Source organism: Mustela putorius, unplaced genomic scaffold, assembly GCF_011764305.1.
Source record: "Mustela putorius furo isolate JIRA1106 unplaced genomic scaffold, ASM1176430v1.1 tig00000596_pilon_pilon_pilon, whole genome shotgun sequence".
Lineage (NCBI taxonomy): Eukaryota > Metazoa > Chordata > Mammalia > Carnivora > Mustelidae > Mustela > Mustela putorius.
Window position 1 is genome coordinate 4,467,357 of NW_025421428.1, and position 21,087 is coordinate 4,488,443.

The window sequence follows — 21,087 nt, forward strand, 5'->3', positions numbered from 1 at the left end:
TGGGTTTGCTGTGGAACGACTAGTCTCTTTCTCATCTCTGACAACAGAAGTAGGCAGGCATGATGCATGGAGGGAACGGTCTGAGGATGCCTCTAGCCAGAGCCTTCTACAGAGAAGGCACTTAGAAAAAGCACCCCGCCTGGACACGCCGGCCCAAGTCCTGAGGGGAAATGAGCCTGCCAGAGAACTGTAGTCTTTAGTCCAGAAAATAAATGAGAGAAGACACAACCGCACAGACACTGTCTTGCATTTATTCACACAGAGGAATTAAGAATCCGTACAAATAATAAACATTGCTTTAAATACAAATAAATAGCTCTGGTTTCTAAAGGAAACAATTCTAGATAATTCAAAGTTAAGTATTTTCTAGGTTCCTATTAAAAATAGAGACTATGTTGCATTAAGTAAGTCCTATCCCACCATACCCTTTGAGGACGTAAGGATAAAATGGTGAATTCTGTACTCTTAGGAAGTCACCAGAAAAATGGGAGATTATTGCTCCCATCTCCCTGAACTATCCCTCAAATGGAAGGAGAGTTACTTGCATCATAAACAGAGCTAATAAATGCAGAAAGTATTTAATATCTAAAGATATCTAAAAAGATTTACCTTGGGAAAGGGGATGAAAACTTCTCTGAACCGGTTCTGTGAATTCTGAGTCCTTACTATGCTCAAGATTTGGTTCAAAAGTCTTCAACTCACTTATGCTCATAGGAAAACTTGAATTCCTAACGTGAAAGCCTCCTCTTGCGAGCAGCGATCACGGTAAGTTGTCTGTAATCACTAAGAATGGCGCCTCGCTCTCAGAATCATTGGCCTGGTCAAGAAGCAAAGGCGCTGCCCCGTGGAACATCCTGTCAACCAGGCACCAAAATCACCCAAACTGCTGACAGAAATGTGCTCCCCCTTCTGCGGATTTAATTGTTCTTCCTCTGTTCTTATAGTTAAGATATTCCAACTGCAAAACATATCTGGGCAGAAGTATGTTCTATGAAGGACGAATCATTTGAAAGTCATGCAGTCTTTCCAAGCCTTTAAGAACTACAGAAAACAGGAGGTCATTTTACAATGGTGGCACCAGACCAGGCCTACTCCGCTGACTTTCTGTGTCCACCGCATGTCCCCTCCTCAAGCTGTACAAGACAGTTCAATTTCTTCGACACACCCCCCTACATATTTATTAATAAATAGTATGCTTGACAGAGATCAATATAGCAACGATTAGATTTTCCAAGAAGTTTTGCTTTTTCTATTTAGATTGACCATGATACAATTCCAAATAGAACATTCTCATGCTGTAAAAAACAATCTCATGCAGTAAGTGCAATTTTAAAAGTCCCACGTTAATAACAACATTTGGTATTATAGAAGGCAGGATTATTTAGATTTTTTTAAAAAATGATCACTATAGAATAAAGACTGGATTTCCAAAGAGAACTTCCATTGTGGTATAAAATGCTAAATTTGAATCTACAGTTTTGTTGATGCAGACAATGATAAGATATACACCATGTTTTCCTAACTGGGATTTTGAAACAGTAACCATAATTCTTAAACAGATCACCACAACGTATGCTCAAAGAATCAGCTCCCTTTTGCCAAGAACTTTTTCTTTTTAGTCCAGTTGAAGGGATTTCCATAATAAATTCCGGAATAATAGTTCTCAACATGATTCTAAATCTCTTATTTCCCTCCCTCTTACTTTTTCTTTATGTTGTAAAGACATTTGAGCATAGAAAAACACTTTTTTTTTCTGAAAGACGGACCTTAATAACGTCAGTTTCCTGATTTAAATAATAAACATTTCTTATGTTCGCCTTTCTCTCTGGCATACTATGTTTCTGGAGTTACAAATCCAAACAAAACAGCCAACCAGAGCATCCCCATGTTCAAATCACAATTTTGGACACAATTCTATTTATTCTGGATGATGCTCAATTCCATGCATACTTCAGGGAAGAAACATCCATGAGAACATCCGAAAATGTTACGTTACCAAACGTTAACATGTGATTGTGCTCTGTTGGGTAGTACCATTCACATCGACAAAGTACAAAGGCAGAGGATTTCAGGTGTGGAGACCAATTTGCTTTTGCTGCCGCAATAATTCATAACCATCATCTTCGAGATTTCCAAGCTGTTCTAGAGTAAGGAGTAGTCCTTTTTTTATCCGGAGGCTTAAAGTAGGAATAAACAGGTGCTGCTGGATACTCTGCGTCAGGATTTTCTGCCATCATTTTCAGCTTTGCTTCAATGGCTTTTATCTTTGCGGTGACACTGGAAAAAGGACAGCAGAGGATCAGAGTGGGCCTGGGTGCACTCAAGAAATACGTGTGCATCTTATCTTCCTTGTGCCTTTTATGCATGTCACAGAAGCAACAAGATAACTCAAATATGAATATGCAAATATGTCACATAAAACACACACGCAAGTAACATTTTAAGAAAAAGATCAAACATAAACCATCTATTAAATTTTTACAAAAAACTCAGATACCGTTAGGTACTCGCATGTGGCTACATTTAATCTTCAGACACAAACACTGTCTGACACCTTAGTACTAGGCAGATAGTGGGCACTCAAATAATTCACATAGAAACTGAAAGTGGGGTCTGGAAGAGATGTTGTACACTCGTGTGTTCACAGCAGCATTAGCCGCAATGGTTAAAATGTAGAAGGAACCCAAGTGTTCATTGATGTATGAATGGATAAGCAAAATGTGGTATCGTAGCATATCCTGGAAAATTATTGGGCTTTTACAGAGGAAGGGAATTCTGACATATGCTACAACATGGATGAACCTTGAGGGCACTATGCTAAGGGAAACAGGCCAGTCACAAAAAGACAAAATACTGGATGATTCCACTTGTCTAATCATAGTCATGAAGTGGAACGGGGGTTCCAGGGGCTTGGAAGAGGCGAGAATGGGAAATTATTATTTAATGGGCACAGAGTGTCAGTTCTGCAAGATGAAAAGAATGATGGAGAAAGATGGTGGTAACAGTTGTACAAAACTAGACATATTTGGTATCACTGAAGTGTCCACCCAAAATGGATTAAGATGGTAAATGCTATTTTATGTCTTTTGCCACAATTAAAAAAACAAATAAAATAATTCGTGTAGGACTGAAAACAACACGATAAGGTAGGTTACGCTCCTCATTTTGCAGATGAAAGACCGAGGCACAGGAAGGTCAGCCTGCCCAATATTACACAGCCAGTAAGTGGGAGAGCTGAGACTCAAGGCTATGAACTAGTACAATGCACCACTTTTTGAATCACTGAATAATGATGGAAAACACACCCTGGATCCTACAAGATCTTTTTTTGCTAACAAATAGGTGTTTCTAGATGCAATCATTTATGGAGTGCATACAATGAACCAGGCACTGGGCCCAGAATTTCACCTATATTGTTTCTAGTCCTTGTGATAATATCCACACTTTACAGATAAAGAAACACATGCAGAGAGGGAGTCATCTGCCCCGGGTTCACACAGCTAACAGCACAGCACAGCCAGGATTCAAACCTGGTATATTATCACCAAAGCCCTTGCTCTTTCCTCTCCATCAGGTTGGGAGCTGAGCACCTGAATTAGAGAGAAGGGGTGAGGAGACACTGCACAAGTTGGGAGGAATTCCCTTCCGACTGCCATCCTGGGACCAGAATGCAAAGCCCTCAGGCAGTGGGTATTCTATGACCCATGGTTCCCTTTCCATTCTCGATGCTGTCAGTGGTGTACAGACAGGGAGAGAAACTTGGAAGGGAACGTTACAATGGCCTTTTAGAGATCCTCAGAAGGTGTGCACCTGCTGCACACACTCCTAACTTTACACGGCCAGTGCACAATCAACCACCTACATTACAATTAGAAAGAACACCGAGGTATTACCAAGATGCATTCCAGCACCTCCTCTGTCAGCGGGACTGCCAGCCGCTGTTCTGTAGGAGTCATGAAAAAACAGCTTTCTCTATTTAGGTACAGATGCTAATACAAAGATGTAAACTGAGGTTCTCTGTATTACAAAATAAATGTAAAACACTGGATTGTCTAATATAAGTGTAAACACTGAAAAGAAAACTAAAGACACGTCACTGTAACGTGTAGAGCTCCAAGCATAAATGCAATGGTCTCTTCCCAACAGGAGTCAGATTTCTAAATCTGTGACCACGGGGGTGATATGGTTCCCAGTGAATCTACAAAAGTCATCATATGTTTTTTTTTTAATTTCTGGGAGTAGAAAATAGTAAAAGACAACAAAATTAAGAAATCAATGATATTAACTATTACATTTAATATTTACTATAAAGATTAAATTTAGTAATTTACTTACAATATATGATACATAATACTTTATTAAATATTAAGTCCAATATTTTAGTATTATAAAAATTAATGATATTAGACTACTAACTATAAATTCAATTTTACTTTGCTAACTTTGTCACTCCTGAAAACATTTCAGGGTTACCCTGCCCTGCAGCTTAAGGAGATGCTCACAAATCTGTTTTGTTTGGTGCAGAAAATACACAAGAAAGGTTTTTTGCTGTCTGGTCCTCCATCCAAATAGGCATCGTTTTCTTGACTTTGTGACTGCATGCTGATTTCTAACCGTTTCAGGACATGGATGCTCCTTCACATATCTGCTTTCCCTCCCTTGGAATAGGCTTCAGGACAGTATCCCTGTGTTTGCAGCATGAAGTTTCTTTGAAGTAGTAAGTCAAAGACTGACTTTTGTAGTCCAGGAGGCCTGGCTTTGAATCTGGAATCTGCTATTTGCTACCTGTGCGAGCGTGGCCAAGATAGTTTACCTTGCTAAGCGCCAGCTTCCTTAGAGGTAAAACATGACTATTACAGTACTTTTACCAGAATTTTTATAATTAAATGACATATGGCATGTGAAGTGTTTAGCACAGTGCCTGATTTAGAGTAACTTCAATAAATCCTGGATGTTGCTATTGTTAAAATTTCTCCCTAGGCTACAGCGCAGGGGGAAAAAACACAAAACCCCAAAACCCTCTACTTCTGCTCAACCATTCACTTAACTTCCCCTTTCTCCACCCAGGCCTTCGTTCCTTCTGGTTTGAATTAACTCCGAAGAAGTAACTGACAACGTGTGCACACTAGAAGCAACACTGTTGCTGTCACAGAAGCCAGCAGAGAGACTGAAGGTACTCCGGGTAAAGGAACTCACAGCTGGAGAGGAAGTAGTGGACAATGACAAACGCCAATGAGACTTCAGGCCTCATGAAAAGGCTTCCTTTTAGGGTAAGGACTGCCTGACATACCTTGGTTTCCAGCGCCTAGCACACTGGCTGCTATGTGGCAGGTCCATCCAGCCTTTTCTGAATGCATGAATTCTACAAGTATGTGATCTTAGGGGTATGCAAGGAGAGGGTATGTACGCCTTCTGGAGATTAACTGAATACATCTCTCAACACGTCAAAACTTAGTACATTCTATCCTGAATTCAGAGTCTAAAGAATCACTGAAGTATGAAAAAAGGCTTGGAGTGAAGAAGTGGCTCACACTCTTGAATACTTGTGTCTTTCTGTAGTACACCATCTTACCTTAGGTTAGACTGAGTGGGCTCAGTGCTTGAGGATGGCTCAAGACTGATAGGAAGGATCTTATCATTCTTGTTATGGTCATATCTCTGAAAGAAAAAGGGAAACCACTTGGGTGAGCAAAACCAGTCCTTTACTGTAGTGCGTAAGTTTAGAAACTCCAACCCCACCAGCATATCACTGGTGTATTTCTAGACCATCTGAGGACTGCTTTATGTTTACAGTTAATGCAAAACTCCACACGGTTTTGGCCTAAAAGCTGTAAGTTTAGAAAAAGAAGTGTAGAAGAAGCTTCCCTTCTAGCCACTAGCCTTCCTTATTTGGTAGGGAAAGAACTTCGTCTTTCAAATTCACAGATGGTATAAATACACAATACGATTGCCCTCCTACACTCTCGTTTTAACTGTCACATATCACCTCTTACAATATTTACTTTGCTTTATTCAAAACGCTTAAAAATTTGGCTAGACTTTTGCAAAGTACCAAGCATAACATTCAACTCTCAACAGGTCTGACTAGAGAAGCAAAGTATTAACAGCTTTCAGCCACTGATAGAGAAAACATCCTATAGCAAAAGGGCAGTTTAATTTGATGTCAGATAATTATATACCTCTTATAAAAAGCAAATTAAATACTAAAGAGTAATCAGGAGCCTGTGATCAAAAAGACTTGTAGGACAAGAGAACCGCAAGGTATCAAGATCTCAAATGAAAGTCAGAAACGAGGATGATTTCTGTTACGTGTCTCTTCGATGAGACATAGAATAAGAAAACGAAAGTCAGTCTGGCAAATGAGACTTGATTTTCTTTTGAGTAAAAAAGCATTTGGTAATTCTCTGTTGTTTCTATTTTGAAGGCAATGTGTCCTAGAAATTGAGAAGGCTCCGTGATGACCTGAGACCCTCATAAGGACCCAAACTGTCTGAGCTGTTTTTCACTTTGGACCCCGAGCGCAAGTGCTTCATGCTCCTATAACCAAAGACTGAAGCGCCAATCTTCATTGCCACAAATCTCTTTATAGGCAGATCTGTCAAGATCCCACTATAAAGGAAGAGAACCAATTCTTGGGATCCTTCCAGTCCCCAGACTTTTGCACCTTTGGGCCAGGTGAAATAGATGCCATCTTTTTTTTTTTTTTTTTTTAAATGGTCCTATCTTTTCCAGTGCAGTCTCCCAAGAGACCAGCTGTAAGATGAACAAGGCGACTGGCCTCTTCTCTGGAGACAATTGGTACCACAAGTAACTCTCAAACTCCCTGGAGTAATGAGATGCCGGTGCTTTAAGCACTCCTACAAACTCCCCATTTCTCAAGCATTTAGGATAAACATATTCAAACTCTCCACAGAACTGAGAGGCTGGGGAGAGTCTAATAATGCCGAAAGCAACTAATTTTATAAATAAATACATTTTTCTCCTCCAAAGAACATCCCCCACCAAAAACATGATAGAGGTCTGAGTATACACATCAGCCACATGGAAAAATCAATCAAAAACAGAATCTGTGGGTATGTGGAGAGAAACAATGAAGGAACTTAATCCCTCCTGAGATGTTTCTCAAAAGAAAAATCTGGCAACACACATGGTAAATACAAGGAGGAGACCAAAGTATGCCTGCTCCAGATGTGAAGAGGCTAGGATGCAAATGGCTAAAGTGGACAGCGATCTTCTGGAACACTCAGTTCGGGTGAGCTCGGTGCTGCCGTTCCAGCCCAGCAGACTTACCTTCACTTGCGCGTGAGCCCACCGCACCACCAGCTTCTTGGACAGAGCCAGCTTGCCATTGAGACACTGGATGGCTTGTTCTGCTTCCTGTCCGGGAAAGGGACGGATGTTAGCCAAAAATTCAAATGCCTCATTAGCTGTATGTATCTCACAGGGCCGCACTAGCTTTGATGGCTGCAATCCTAACCAGACTGCCTTTGATAAACAGCTCGCAAAGGGTGTACAATAAAGAAAAAAGGCAGAATAACAGGAAGGGCATGAGTTCTGTAAAGTCAGTCAAACAAAAACGGTGGCTGTCGCTTATTGCCAGTGTAACGGTCCCTTAATCTCTGTGAATATTAACTTCTTCACCTATAAAATATGGGTAATACGACTAGCGCTCAATCAAGCAATGTTACCAGATTGTTCTTACTAGGTGATACCTTTCTATACACCGTGCTAACAAATTTACTTCCCTTCAGGGACCTTGGAACTATACCCCAGACTAGGGCTTTTACTCTGGATCCAAAACAAGAAACAGTAATGGCTTCAAACGTTATGGGAGTGAAGGAAACCAGGCCGGAAAAAAGCAGGAGTGAGTCAAAGAGCCTGTGAGCAAGGTATTTGTGTGAGCCAATCTACGCACCTGGCTTTTGGAGCCAAAAGTTCCCTGACCCTTTCTCTATCACAGACAGGAGCAACAAGGTTAAAAGGAATTCCTGAAGCTGGTAAGAGTCACTCTAGGACACTCCCAGGAAGCCTGGTCGTACTTTTCCATCCTGCCAAACCTTCTCAGCTCCATCTGTATCCAAGAGGCATTTGGCCAAGCATAACCCACGTTTACCAGCGGGTGAAGAAGCCCCGAAGGAACAGGAAGAGGAACGAGATGAACCTATCTGAGACCGCAGTGTGACAGCGGCAGATTTCTGAGTCTGGTGTTACCGGTGATCCTCTCATCCCTCTGGAGCTCGCCAGCATGCCGTTCAACAAATATCTGAGACTCACTAGGTGTCAGCCACTGCATAGTCACTGACATCCTTGCTTAGCAGTTACAGAGACAGATAAGAGATGTTTTACTCTTCTTTTAAGTTTAATCTAGTTGATTAGAATTTATGCGGTACTCTCTATTGATTCTATAGCATTAGCAGTCATAAGATGCCAGCAAGGGGATAAATATTTCCCCCCAAAATGTCCAATCTCTGTATGTCACTTCAGAGTTCATGTATGTAACAGCATGATTAAAGGCCAATGGGACTTTCCTGTATTCCCTTATCTATTCTCTCAACTTCCTGGAAGGTAAGGAAGGTATTTTTAATCCCCATTTTTAAATGAAAACTGAGGCTGAAAGAGGTTAAGAGATGTGCCCCAAGTTGATAAATGAAAGAGCCAGCAGCAGAAGCTAGGCTTTGTGACTTATAATCCAGTGTTTTAAAACCAACATCTAGCCCAGCATGACCACTGACTTTAGCTGTCTGCTAAATCACACTCTATCATTAGTGAAGAATAAACTATTTAAAAATGCTAACCACACACAGCATCCTTCCAGTTCCCCCATTTAGAACAGCAATGTATCCCTCAGCGCCAATCTCATTTGCAAAAGTTAGAGGAAACTGAAAGAATCCCCAGCGTAGATAAAGACAAATGACACTCTCATACAGTCTCAGAACATCGTGACATATCATCGCTTGAAGGCAACTGGCAGTTATATCCAGAAGTCTGCAAGGACTTTGTTGACGCCTCTCCATTTCCATGAATATACGTATGTGTGAACATAATCCGAGGGATGCGGATATTCACTAACACAGTTTATACTTGTGAGCCACTGGGGACCACTTAAATAGCTAACAATCGGGGACTAGTCAAATAACTTATTATATATATTCCTATGATGAAATATTGCACGGTCATCAAAATGATGTTGGTTCATTTTTTAAAAAATTTTTAAAAGATTTTATTTATTTGAGAGGAAGAGAATGAGAGAGAGAGAGAGCGCGAGCATGAGAAGGAGAAGGGAGGGTCAGTGGGAGAAGCAGACTGCCTGCCAAGCAAGGAGCCTAATGTGGGACTCAATCCCATGAAACTCGATCCTGGGACTCCAGAATCATGACCTGAGCCGAAGGCAGTAGCTTAACCAACTGAGACACCCAGGTGTCTGATGTTGATTCATTTTTAAATTGAGGTCTAAGTTACATATAACAAAATGTATATACTAAAGCTCTATCAGTGAAGTTTTACAAATATGTAGTCACACTGGTGAAACCACAGTATCACGATACACAAAGTTATCTGGATATACAGTATCATGATACAGAAAGTTATCTGGATGTGTACTAGAGGACAGATAATTCTTAATATACTTTGAGTGGTAAACAGGATGGTGTAATCTTCCTTCTGTGATCTAAGTCGTATGTGTGTGTGCACATGTGAATATAAAGAAAGATCTATAACTAAATATTAACAGTGATTATTTCTGGGTATTGCGCTGATTAAGGGAAGTCACTGATCTGTATTTTCATCTACAACTAATAAATATTACTTTTATAACAAGAAAAACATCCAAATAGATTATTAACGCAACAATAACTAGGCAAAGTGTTTCCACATGACTAATAAAGTTATAGTGCATATTAAACAGTATGTCTGTATTTAATAACATTCAAATTCAATTTCTTTATCAAGGCGTGTCCACTCAGAGGATAGATATAATGTTACTGCAAGAAGATACACATATATAGCATGGTTGAAGCTGAAAGCTCTCCTCCTTCCTATATATTCCAATCCGTAAGCAGTTGTTCTGAGACACTGAGAAGGGTACATTTTTAAGAAATCAAAATAAAAGAGTTTGTGGGTGGCTCACCACACACAGGGAGGGTTTCTGCACCATGGGGCAAAACTATTGAAAGAAAAGGAGGCTTTGTTGGCCTGCCACTAAAGGAACAAACAAACCAGAACAGGGAGGAGGATGTCCATGTGCTTAATGTGGGCACCCCAAAGCATCTGGTCAGAAAAGTAGGTCAGCCGCCTGAGACCGGGAGCCTGGGGAGGGGAGATTTTGAAAGCTGTTCCCTCCTTCGTATACCGAGGGTCTCCTCCAGGATGCACGGCAAGGCACACAGAGAGGAATCCGACCCTGCTCTTGCCCACAAGGCACTGCTATTCTGAGCAGTCGAGAGGGATGCAGCAAGAAGTGGGGGAGTATAAGAAACACCATGAAAGGGGAGAGGTTCCATTACCTGCTTCGTTTCAAAGTTCACGAAACAGTACCCGCGGGGCTGCCCCTCCAATGCACCTGACTTGTGGAAGAGGAAGTCGAACTGCTTGACCGTGCCGAACTTCTGGAGGAGCTTGAGGAGGTGGTATCTGCAGAGAAAGCACAGCCCGTGAGCACACTCTGGGCACTGGGACAGCCACTTGGGCTCAAGCGTGAGATAAAAGCAGGAGATAATTTACCCTGGGTGGGGGGAAATCTCACACCCCCGCCCCCTGCCTTTTTTCAAACTGCTGCGTTAGTTTATTTGGCAAACAGACGTGTTTGCCTCTCTTTGGAATGGGAACTCAAACTGTCATGGCTATGCGTCTGTCCAGCACAAAAATACCAAACAAAAAGCCACACCTAACAAACAGCTGTCTGGCCCACAAGCACCATTTGCTTTTCTTTTGGAGAAAAGCTCAAAAAACAGTGTTGATTTATTTTCTTTTTTAAATTTCTTGGTAATGAACTAGTATTTGTGAATAACTACAACTCCATCGGGAACATATACCCACACTCCAAATGCCAAAACCTACCCTATCTCAAAAATACATAAAGTAGTAAACACATACACACTCACACAAACAGAAAAACAACTCTGGAGGACTTCTGTAATACATTCCATAATTAATCATTAGCTCTGAATGGCACTTGTGAGAAGCTCTGCCAAAAACCAAACCACAGCTAGTGGCCTTTCCGTAAGTGCCTGTGAGTTTCGATCCCTGATGTAACCGAACGTTAGGGACAATGCGGAACCACAATGTGCCGGGGGCTGGTCTCCTGGAGGGCAGGGGAACCTGGCCAGTCCTATAAATCACCCAGTTGTGGGTAACTAAGCCACTTCAGTTGCTTTAACACAGCTTACGCTTTGGAGCACGATCGATTAAAGAATAGGGATGGCCCAGGAAGAATTTTTTTCCAGGCAGGAGGTTCACCCCTAGCTCTTATTTGCCATTCCGCCCCTCGTCCTCTCTTGGATTCCTTTCTCTAAAACTTACTTGGTTTCTATAGAGCTTTTAAGTTATTCAAACAGATGTGGCCTTAACAGGTTGCTGTGGCCAATCTCAATTCCGACTTCCTGTCATCTGATGTAAGGGTGAGACAAACCAACAGCTCTCCCAACAGCTCTCCCGTTTCCTTTTCCTCTGGCCTTCCTCCTGGCATCCTCCACGCTATTCAAATGGAGTCAAGGCTTTCTCTAAACAATGCTGTCCCTGTGATACTAAAAAGGTATCAGCCCACATCTAAATCTGTTATTACTGGGAATTCTACCCCACAGGGAGTCAGTAAAGCTGTCCTTACAGCCACATTTATATTCACATTGTTTTCTAGGAGAAACTCATCAAGATTTTATTCTTGAGTAAGAATCTCCTTTGGGAGGCAGAAAGATATGAAGTGGATCATAAGCTATATATATTAAATCTCATACAAATGCCCGTCAACAAGCAAGCCCATTATCCTGGATCAGGTGCCTGACAACGGAGCAAGGAAGACATAATACAGGTCTTGCACTGGGGCAGGATACAAGGATCCCAAGGCATACTGTGGACATTAATCTGGTCTTTAGACCAGTTTTGAAAGGGAAAACAACTGTAACCTCCTACATTTTAAATTCTCAACTCCCATCAGGAGACTTCAGCTGCTAGTGAGGATGTAGGAGGTGATCCTTCAGGGAAAGAGAGATACCTCAAGTGCAAATTTCTGGTTTTACTTGATTTTTGATTAGGCATACAGTAAGGGTGAACCTCTCAAATGCACAGACAGATGGGCTGGAAGAGTCTCCCCTGGGTGTCTAATTAATTAATCTCTATGTCCTAATTAATTAATTAATTAAAGTAATCTCTACATCCAATTTAGGGCTCGAACTCATGACCCTGCCATCAAGAGTTGCACGCTCCACTGACTAAGCTGGCCAGGCGCCCCTCCCCTGAGTCTTTAACTCACAGCTACATCTGCCACTTACTATGCCCATGTGTTAGTTGCCATGAATGGTGGGTCAAACCCATTTTTCTAAAAAACAATCTAAGGGCTACTGTGGGCTGGTCATCTTTTCATCAGCTCCATTCTGCTTAATAGCAGGAAGGTAAGGCGATCGGCATTTCCTAGGAAATGAATTTTAATTTACTCGGAAAAAAAAAATGCCGACAGATTATTCTTTGAAAAGCTAACAAATACATTCTGCCCGAAGAGTGCGACCTTAAGATTCCAGGAACATCTGCTTAGGTCTGTGTCTTTCAACTTCTCCAGGATTTCTTTCCTTGTTTGATAATTTCTTGAAATTATCGGAACACCGAAACAAAAGGAATGAAATGTTTACTATTTTGCTTCCTGGAGATGAGGACTGCGAGCTCTGATAGTGAAAAAAGCCTGAAGAATCTTGCTTTCACATCTGCAAGCACTTTCATCTGTTGCTGAAGTATGGGAGGGCTCACTACTCATCAGAGCCTTGCTTCGCTTAATGAAACGTGGGCCCTGCGGCTTCAGGAGCTAGTACACCAGTCCCAACATATTTCTGCAACTTAGTCCTTTCCGTATTGGGTCTTGAAAATGGCCTTCCTGCCTAATGGCACAGAAGTAATCAATTTACACAGATGTTAAAATAGACACCTACTACTTGTCAAAAACTGTTTTAGGCACTTGAACAACTAGAACCCTGCCTTCAAGGACCTCACATTCTGGTTAGAGGAGAGATGTATGCAATCAAAAAATTGCAAAACACTATGATATTTGCACACAGAGGTATGTACATAAGCACCCAGATGAAAGGCCCAATTGTGCAGGGGGCATGGTTATTAGTGAGTATCAGGTACAAAGACATAAATGTGAAAAAGAGTGTGCTCCACTGGAAAAGAGTGGGGGTAGGGCAGTTCAGCCATGAGGCTGAAAGGCAGGCAGGGGACAGGTTGTGAAGGATGCTGGTGTCTTTAGTGAGGGAATTTCAGTTTGATGGTAGGCAATGGGAAGTCAATGAAATGACAGTTAGGACTGTTTTAAATGCATAATTTTAGTGAAAAATGTTTTTTATAAACTTACAGAAATGATTATTTGCTAGGTCTTTATGTTCTCTGTTGTGTATGTTCTATATGTTATTAAATCGTGTTACTGGGTTTCAAATTTAAGTAGCAAACAGTAAAGGCTGATTCATGTAAACCAAGGCATTAAAAGAAGCATGAATCATAATGGAAAAACAAGGAAAAGGCTGAGAAAGCCAGGGTTTCTTTGGGGGTAAACACACTGTTCTCCCACATCCATGCACATGCTCTAGTTCATCTCTGAAACTCGACCTCAGAAGGACATTTTCCCCTAGATGGCTCTCCACTGCCTTTAAATTTACTTCGTATAACCCACACTGACCACCTCCCTCCACAAACAGATGCCCTTTCCAGCTATCCCACCGGTCAGCGTTGACACGATTCTCTATTTCTCAGGCAAGAAACATCAGGGTCATCCTCAATTCTCTGTTCTTCAATCATGTTCTTCATCTCTTTCACCGTCTCTTAGACTGACTTCCAAGTTCACTGTCTCTACCTAGATGATAGGCCTAGTTTCTGGCAGTCTCTTCTAGCTAATGTTCGTTGTTAGTCTTTGCTCCTCCAACCTACTCTACATACTGATGTCTCATTTCCCCCCTAAAACAGCACTTTCATGCTGTCAGTATCCTGTTAAACACCCACAGCAAGTCTCTTCCACAAGAAATTCAAATTTCTTGTCTGAGTAAATTTTAAAGACCCTGTCTTAATCTGATAGTATTCTATCTACCCAATTACTGTTTTCACTATCACTTAGTATTCAACCTCTCCTTTAGTCAAAAAGGTCCACCCGATATTCTGCTCACCCACTCTTTCTTACTTCTACTTATACCCTCTACTTAGAATGTCCCTTTCTTAAGAATCTCTGCTGGCTTTGCTCTTCATTTTCTTTTTTTTTTTTTTAAGATTTTTATTTATTTAATTAACAGAGAGAGAGAGAGAGAGAGAGATCACAAGTAGGCAGAGAGGCAGACAGAGAGAGGAGGAAGCAGGCTCCCTGCTGAGCAGAGAGCCCAATGCAGGGTTGGATCTCAGGACCCTGAGATCATGACCTGAGCCGAAGGCAGAGGCTTAACCCACTGAGCCACCCAGGTACCCCTTGCTCTTCATTTCCCCTTATGAGCTGTGCAGTGGCTACCAATTTGGCTTTCTATACAGCACATTTAATGTTTGAAAAAGAGAGCCAGCATTAATCCTTTCAGAGGAAACCACACTGTGGAAAACAGACAATGTCTAAGGACATTAACTTTTTCGGCTTCTCTGTTGCAGGCACTAGCAACGGTACATGGAGGTACTGTTTTTACCCTATGGTTAGACTGGGTCCCACAACAATTTAAAAGAAGTCCTTACATTTTAAAATTTTGAATAGGATACTTTAGGTTATGATTTTTCTGTTATGTGGACTATTAGAATATCTGTGCAACGAGCACTAAATTAGGTAACAGGAGTTAGTCCCATCATTAACTACTTTTCAGTATACTAAGTCAACCTACTTAACTCTTCCTGTCCCATAGAACAGGGAAAGGGGCACCTGGGTGGCTCAGTTGCTTAAGTGGGTCTGACTCTCAATCTCAAGTCTTGATCTCAGGGTCATGAGTTCAAGTCTTGCACTGAGCTCCATGATGGGTATGGAGCCTACTTAAAAATAAATAAATAAATACAAGGAAAATATTATCTCTTCTACTTGACTCACAACGTTATGAGTTTAAAAAAGAGGAACTAATGTAATACCAGAGCTAGAAAAAATATGCAAATTATTAGTTGAACATTCTCACCTTATAGGTTAGAAATATGAAGTGTAATATAATTGGGAGGAATCAGAATAGGGTAAAAAGAACATGGGTTTGGGATCTGCTACCTCCACGAATAATAATAAAGCTAAACCTCTAAAACCTATTTGGTCGTACAGGTGTTCTCGGCAGCTAGCACGGCCATGAGATGGTGAATGCTGCAACCACAAAATAACAAACACAAATCAACATGAATAAGTATTTCATGCTAACCATAGCTATGACTGGTAGCTGCATCTTTAAAAAGAAATTTATTACTATTTAACAAATCAGTTTGTTTGGCAGAGAAAATGTTTTAACATAAGGAATCGAGAGAAGAAAAACAGTGAACAAAATTGCAGATGACACAGAGGTGGGGAAGCCACAGGCAGACCCTGCGAAGCCCTCATCTGCAGTTCAGCACGTAATGCCCATCTTCACCTTGACGTACAAAGGGCAGAGATACCAGTAGGAAAGTTTTGTTTCAATGTTTCTGATAATGCTCTAACTGAAGAAAACATTCATTTATGACATAAACTGAGGTGGCAGATGCCCATTTGAACCTTCCTATCAAGCAACAGGACACAATCAGAACAAGCCTCATTATGGTGAACTGCAGCCAAAACAATGGACAGTGTTTCCACACCCCAGATTTCCATTCAGACGAGCAGAGGTGGGAATGGAAAACATCTCGGGAGCATCCTTTCACAGCTTGGGTTTTAGATGATGGAAACAGCTTCTCTGATCAACAGACATGATTGAGAGGCTTGGCTGATTCACACATTCATCCTCAAAGCCATGAACCATAAAGAGAACCAAAATAAATGCACAGTTCATACTCCAGAGCCCCAGTGACCAAGGTAACATAACATGGAAACAACGTATCTTAAATGGCATCATAATTCCTAGAGGGACCCAAAGTTATCTATACTTAGCTGATCTGAACTTGAGCAGAATTAAAGAACTAAACTTTGTTATGATCCTGACCCATCAGGCCACATCCCCTTCCTTCTCCCAATCCCAACCCTCTGTATACCTCTTCTCATCCTAGAGTCAAGTAAATGGATTCTCTTGTTTCCCCTCACCCTACCTTTAACATTATTTCAAAGGGAGTAACTTCTAGGACTGATGGCATACTCCAGGTTTGCTTTAGCACTGATCCCTCAGAGCCCGATCTACTCACTCCTTAACCTTCCTGCCACCAACCACAGCCCTGTAACTACTGAGCAACAGGGAGAAGGAAAAAAACCCTTAATTCACTCTGCTAAGGAACTGCTTTCCATTACAATGGCCAGAGTACAAAGAGTGGGGAGTCAGGACAATTTAACTGCTTTTGTTATCCTGGGTAAGGTACTTCCCTGTCTTAGGACCCAGTTTTCTTTACTGCTGGTTAAGAGAGCTGGATCATATCTGAGGTTTTCAAGTGTGCTCCATGGAGTCCTATAACTAACTGAGCATCACAGAAAGGGTAGCGGTTGCCAAAAGGCTTTGGGTGGACCTCTCCCCATCCTTTAATCAGAGCAGCTCTGAGTTTTTATTTTAAAAACAGGTCCTGGTTACTTTAAGACAAGGTTCCTCAGATTTAAAACGTCTGAGCACTGCCTAGCATGGCACTTGGCACAGATGGGCACTTGGCACACAACAAGTACTCGTGTCATTTAATGACTGAATGAAAACCAAAGGGACTGATGTGATCTTTAAGATGCCTTCCAGCTCTGACCTTCTGTGGTTCCATGGATGCTTCACATGAATTACAATCGAGTGGTACCCTCTGCCTGTTTGTGAAGGTACAGAGACTTCTCCCACTTGTTCCTTCATTTTGAGGAGGAAGAGTATGCCGTGGGCTGATTCTAGAAAATAATGTGCTACAGTCACCGGGTACAAGGATTCAAAGTGGTGAAAACGGGAAAACATTTTTGGCCAACAGAAAAAAAGAGGTCTATGTTTTAAACCATTCCCAAGCCTATGTTCTTGCAGAAGAGTTCAAATGTGAAAAAAATGTGAGCATAACAGGTTAATAACAAAAGCACATACCCTTCAAAGATAATTAAAACATACACAAAAGGGCCAAAATATATCCTGAATCTCTTGGAAATTCTTCTGAACGTTATCAGTGCAAACATCCCAGTGTGGTAGGTAATGATTTAAGATGACTCAGACTCACTCTGTGATCTTGGGGTCCAGGTTGCCAATCCATAACCGGTGCCCTTCCTGCAGGGAACCCTCTGAGAGGATGGATGCGTTCTCCAGGGGAAGAGTTTTGGTTTCTGCTTCCATCAATCTCTATGAAAAACTAAAGGAAATGTGAACATTCAGGCAGGAGAGGAGCAACACTGTGTGAACATGAGGCTTCAAATTCAATTCAACAAACATTTATTCAAGGAGGGCAAGCTCTGGCCAGTTCTTCAAAGGCCCCAGTCATTCCACAACCAGGGCCCCAGCACCAGTTCCCTTGGGACAGCTCCTCTGGCAGCCAAAGTGCAAAAGCTTCCATTTAAGGTGAAAGGGGCGGGGTTCTGTGTGCAGAAACTAGTTTTCCTCTTCTGAAGCCAGAGGCAGACTGGGCAGGAGGCCAAAGGCTCTTTTCTATTACTACATGATACTCCAGTTTAAAAACCGTCACCCCAAAATAAGTCTTGGAAATCACCAGAAAGAAGAGTGTTAATGGCACAGAAGAAGATGGGTGGGAAAGAGCAGCAGACATGTCTTCCTCATGGAAGAGGCCATCTAGGAAATTTAAAGCTGTAGATATTGGAGTTAGAACTCGGTTTGAAAGCGGGTTGTGTGACTTGGTGAATAACCTGAACATTCTAGGCCTCCATTTCCTCATACATATGAGGAATGGCGAGGACAGTTCTTATCTTATAGGGCTGTTGTAAAGATGAGAGACAGTGCATGAAAAATCATTAAGCACTGCATCTAACAGCAGCAAGCAATCAATAAATGTTCACTAGCATCACGTTTAATATTACGGGAGAGATTCAGAGGAAGAAACTAACCCCTCCTTCGTCATTCCAGTTGGCCCATTTACTAGCTGTGTGACCTTGCTCAAGTTAGTCTGCCAGTCTCTACCTGCTTCCACATCTCTGAAATGGAACAACACCTAATAAAAGTTGTGTGGATTTACTGAGTTAACACACCCAAAGCGTTAAGAATGATGCATCACACCCAAGAAGCTTTCAATTAAAGTTAGTTTAAATTATTACTAGTCTTTCATCCTGAAATGACTCATCTCACAACCAAAAAGGGAGGATGAGGGTTATGATGGCAGAGGCAAGGGAAAAAACCTGGGGGTCAAGAAGACCTGGTTTCAAATTTTGGCATTTCTACTGGAAGTCACTTCTCTCTAAGTTTGTTTCCTCATCTCTACATACTAAACCTTACCCTGCTTGTAACTTAAGGTTGCTGAGAGGGCTAAAGCTGAGATGACAGATGTAAAATAAAGCTTTAACAAATGTATAATGTGGTAGAGAAAGAAAAAAGAGCTGGGAAGACGGCAGGTTGTGCCAGACTTCAGAACTAGAATACACATACGAACCATGTGTAATATAAGCAGATGTGCCTCAGAGGTCAGTGCTGCAGGAACTGTGTCCTAAAAACAACAGGTGACATATACTGAACATGTCATTATCTCTTATTCACCTCAGCAGAGCCTATGAAGTCTGGCACACGGTGGGCCCTAAGTAACTGTTCATTGAACAAGTTTTCTAGCCCCACGTGTGAAGGTATTTTTCTTTCTCTTTCACTCCCATGGTCAATCTGTTCAGCAATGCATTGATAAGCAACTGCTAATTTCTAAGCCCAGGGCTATGTGCTGAATAGAGAAACGAATAAGCTATAGATCTTGCTCTTACCTCCTGAGAGAAAATATGAAACACACAGAAACAGAATCTCAGGAGTGGAAACAGAGGAGGAGAAACACTTTGTCTTATCCCTGCTTTCCTTTCCTCCAATTTTCCTACAGATCACTTATTCATTTAATAAACAAACAAAAAAAATGTGCTCCTATTTCTAGGCATTGTCTGGACACTGGAGACAAAGCAGTGAACAGACGAGGTCCCACTAGGGATGCTTGTATTTGGAGGAGGGGTGAGACAAAAGAAAACGAAAATAAATCAGCAAGATGTAATTACTGACAGCTGCAAACACAATCAAGCAAGGTAATTTGACAGAGAGATAGGGGTTGGACTACTTCAGGATTAGTGGAGAGGGAAGGCCTCTCTACAGAACATGACATTTGAGATGAGGCTTCAATAGAACCTCCTGATTTTATGTCTGAAAACAGCAATACCAACAACTACCTAATATCACCTGATTTTATGTCTGAAAACAGCAATACCAACAACTACCTAATATCACCGGAAGGTACCACGTTTTAGTGGCAAGAGTACAGGATATGGGGCCAAAAGATCTAGATTCAAATTCTGGCTTTTGTATCCAGTTATTGCATGGCTTAATAAATGTCTTCTCAGAAAAGCATTCCCTAAGGGTTGAGCTCCATGTTAGTTTGTATCAAAGCCACCTTTCCTTTACATGTAATGCCAATTCAGTATTATTTCCTATTCCATTTTCTATTTCCCTCACTAGAATGTAAGCTTCTACATGGCAGGGCCCTGCCTATGCCTATGATAGATCATAGTTCTATCCCCAACACTTAGCATACTGCCTGGCTCCTGGCTGGTGCTTAATATTTACTGAATGAATGAATGAGGCTCCACTTGGAGCCCACGTTTCTTCTTCCTTTCTAGAATGGGTATGATTATCCCTAACTCGTGGGTCGTTAAGAAGCTTAAATGAGAGTACCTGTGACAGCTCAGCACAGGGCCTTTTGAGGAACGGTAAAGTGTAATGAGATCAAGATGGCATGCGACTACCAAAAGCTTTTGGGTTTGCAATGGCGACAACCCCCTCTATTAACAGAGCTCACAAAACGCTGTTATCTATTTTCGCAGCTGACCTGCAACAACCTGAAAGGCAGGAAAAATCATACGGGGAAACTGAAGTCCAGAGAACCAAAGCCACTCGTTCCTAAAGCTAACGGTAACGGCAGGGTCCAGCCTGGAATCCCGGCTTCCCGATTCCTGGCCGCGAATTCCCAGACCCGATGGGTCATTTCTCTGATTGTTATTTCCGGGCTAGCGGCGGGACAATCCGGGGCGGGGCCTGAGAAGCCGTCTTGCTAGGGCAGTCTCCTCTGCGAGCCCCTCGCAGGGCCGACGCTGGGGTGCAGGGGCGCATCTCGGCCGGACTCACCTCGTGGCCTCGACGTCGTCTCCTCGGCTCATGCCCCAGAAGCAGATCCCGACTGCGCGGCCCGACGGCCCTCCAAACGCGTCCGCCTCACCGCCGCCCGCTGCCAGGCCGTCGGTGACGCGCTACGCCTGCGCCGCCGCGCCGCCCCGTGACGTCATGGCGCCCGCGCCGCTGCCGTCACCGGGGTCGCATAGGTCTTTTCCTAGTAACCTGGGCGATAGCTGGTGAGTGGCCTCTGCACAGCCTCGAGGCGCGCGCTGGGTCCGGGTGCCAGAGACTTCTACTCAAAGATTTCTGGGGACTTTAGGGAGTCTGATCGCTGTCCCCCGACCGGTTCCATTCGAGTCCGGCTTGACCTTTAAGATTGGGGGCGGGACCTGTCGCTTCCCAGAGAGTTTCATGGGGTGGGGGCGGGGCTTGGCCCATTAGCTAGGGACTTCGCGGGTGGCGGAGGAGGAGGGAGCTCACTCAATAGTAGCCACTACTTACTGGCCCACTATTTGGCAGGAACATTTAA

At 42.3% G+C, this 21,087-nt stretch overlaps 2 protein-coding genes across 5 annotated transcripts in view; one reads left to right on the plus strand and one right to left on the minus strand.

The window, feature by feature from the left end:
• Window positions 1-235: 235 nt before the first annotated feature.
• Window positions 236-20,703, minus strand: RBM18 (RNA binding motif protein 18). 2 transcript variants are annotated; one of them, XM_004775572.3, is made up of 6 exons: window positions 20,571-20,703; window positions 17,482-17,610; window positions 10,503-10,629; window positions 7,291-7,377; window positions 5,573-5,658; window positions 236-2,277 (listed from the first exon to the last, which is right to left on the minus strand). In XM_004775572.3, the coding sequence occupies exons 2-6, from the start codon at window positions 17,592-17,594 to the stop codon at window positions 2,118-2,120; spliced, it is 573 nt and encodes a 190-aa protein (XP_004775629.1). In that variant the 5' UTR covers window positions 17,595-17,610; window positions 20,571-20,703; the 3' UTR covers window positions 236-2,117. The 2 variants fall into 2 exon arrangements, with proteins under 2 accessions (XP_004775629.1, XP_004775630.1); XM_004775573.3 differs by having other exon boundaries at window positions 17,482-17,600; window positions 20,571-20,701.
• The window catches only part of MRRF (mitochondrial ribosome recycling factor), a 52,976-nt gene continuing 52,489 nt past the window's right edge, over window positions 20,601-21,087 (plus strand). For all 3 annotated transcript variants that reach the window (XM_004775575.3, XM_013047376.2, XM_045082359.1), the window contains exon 1: window positions 20,601-20,794. In XM_004775575.3, coding sequence (XP_004775632.1) covers window positions 20,601-20,794 — 194 coding nt within the window. The remainder of the gene's footprint in view (window positions 20,795-21,087) is intronic.

Bases quoted from the DNA above. Each gene is read 5' to 3' on its own strand.
- RBM18 (XM_004775572.3), bottom strand. From the start codon at position 17,594: ATGGAAGCAGAAACCAAAACTCTTCCCCTGGAGAACGCATCCATCCTC. The intron at 7,378-10,502 runs GTAATGGAACCT...TTTCCCGGACAG, and splicing joins TGAACTTTGAAACGAAGCAG to GAAGCAGAACAAGCCATCCA. The intron at 2,278-5,572 runs GTAAGATGGTGT...TCCTTTTTCCAG, and splicing joins CCCACTCAGTCTAACCTAAG to TGTCACCGCAAAGATAAAAG.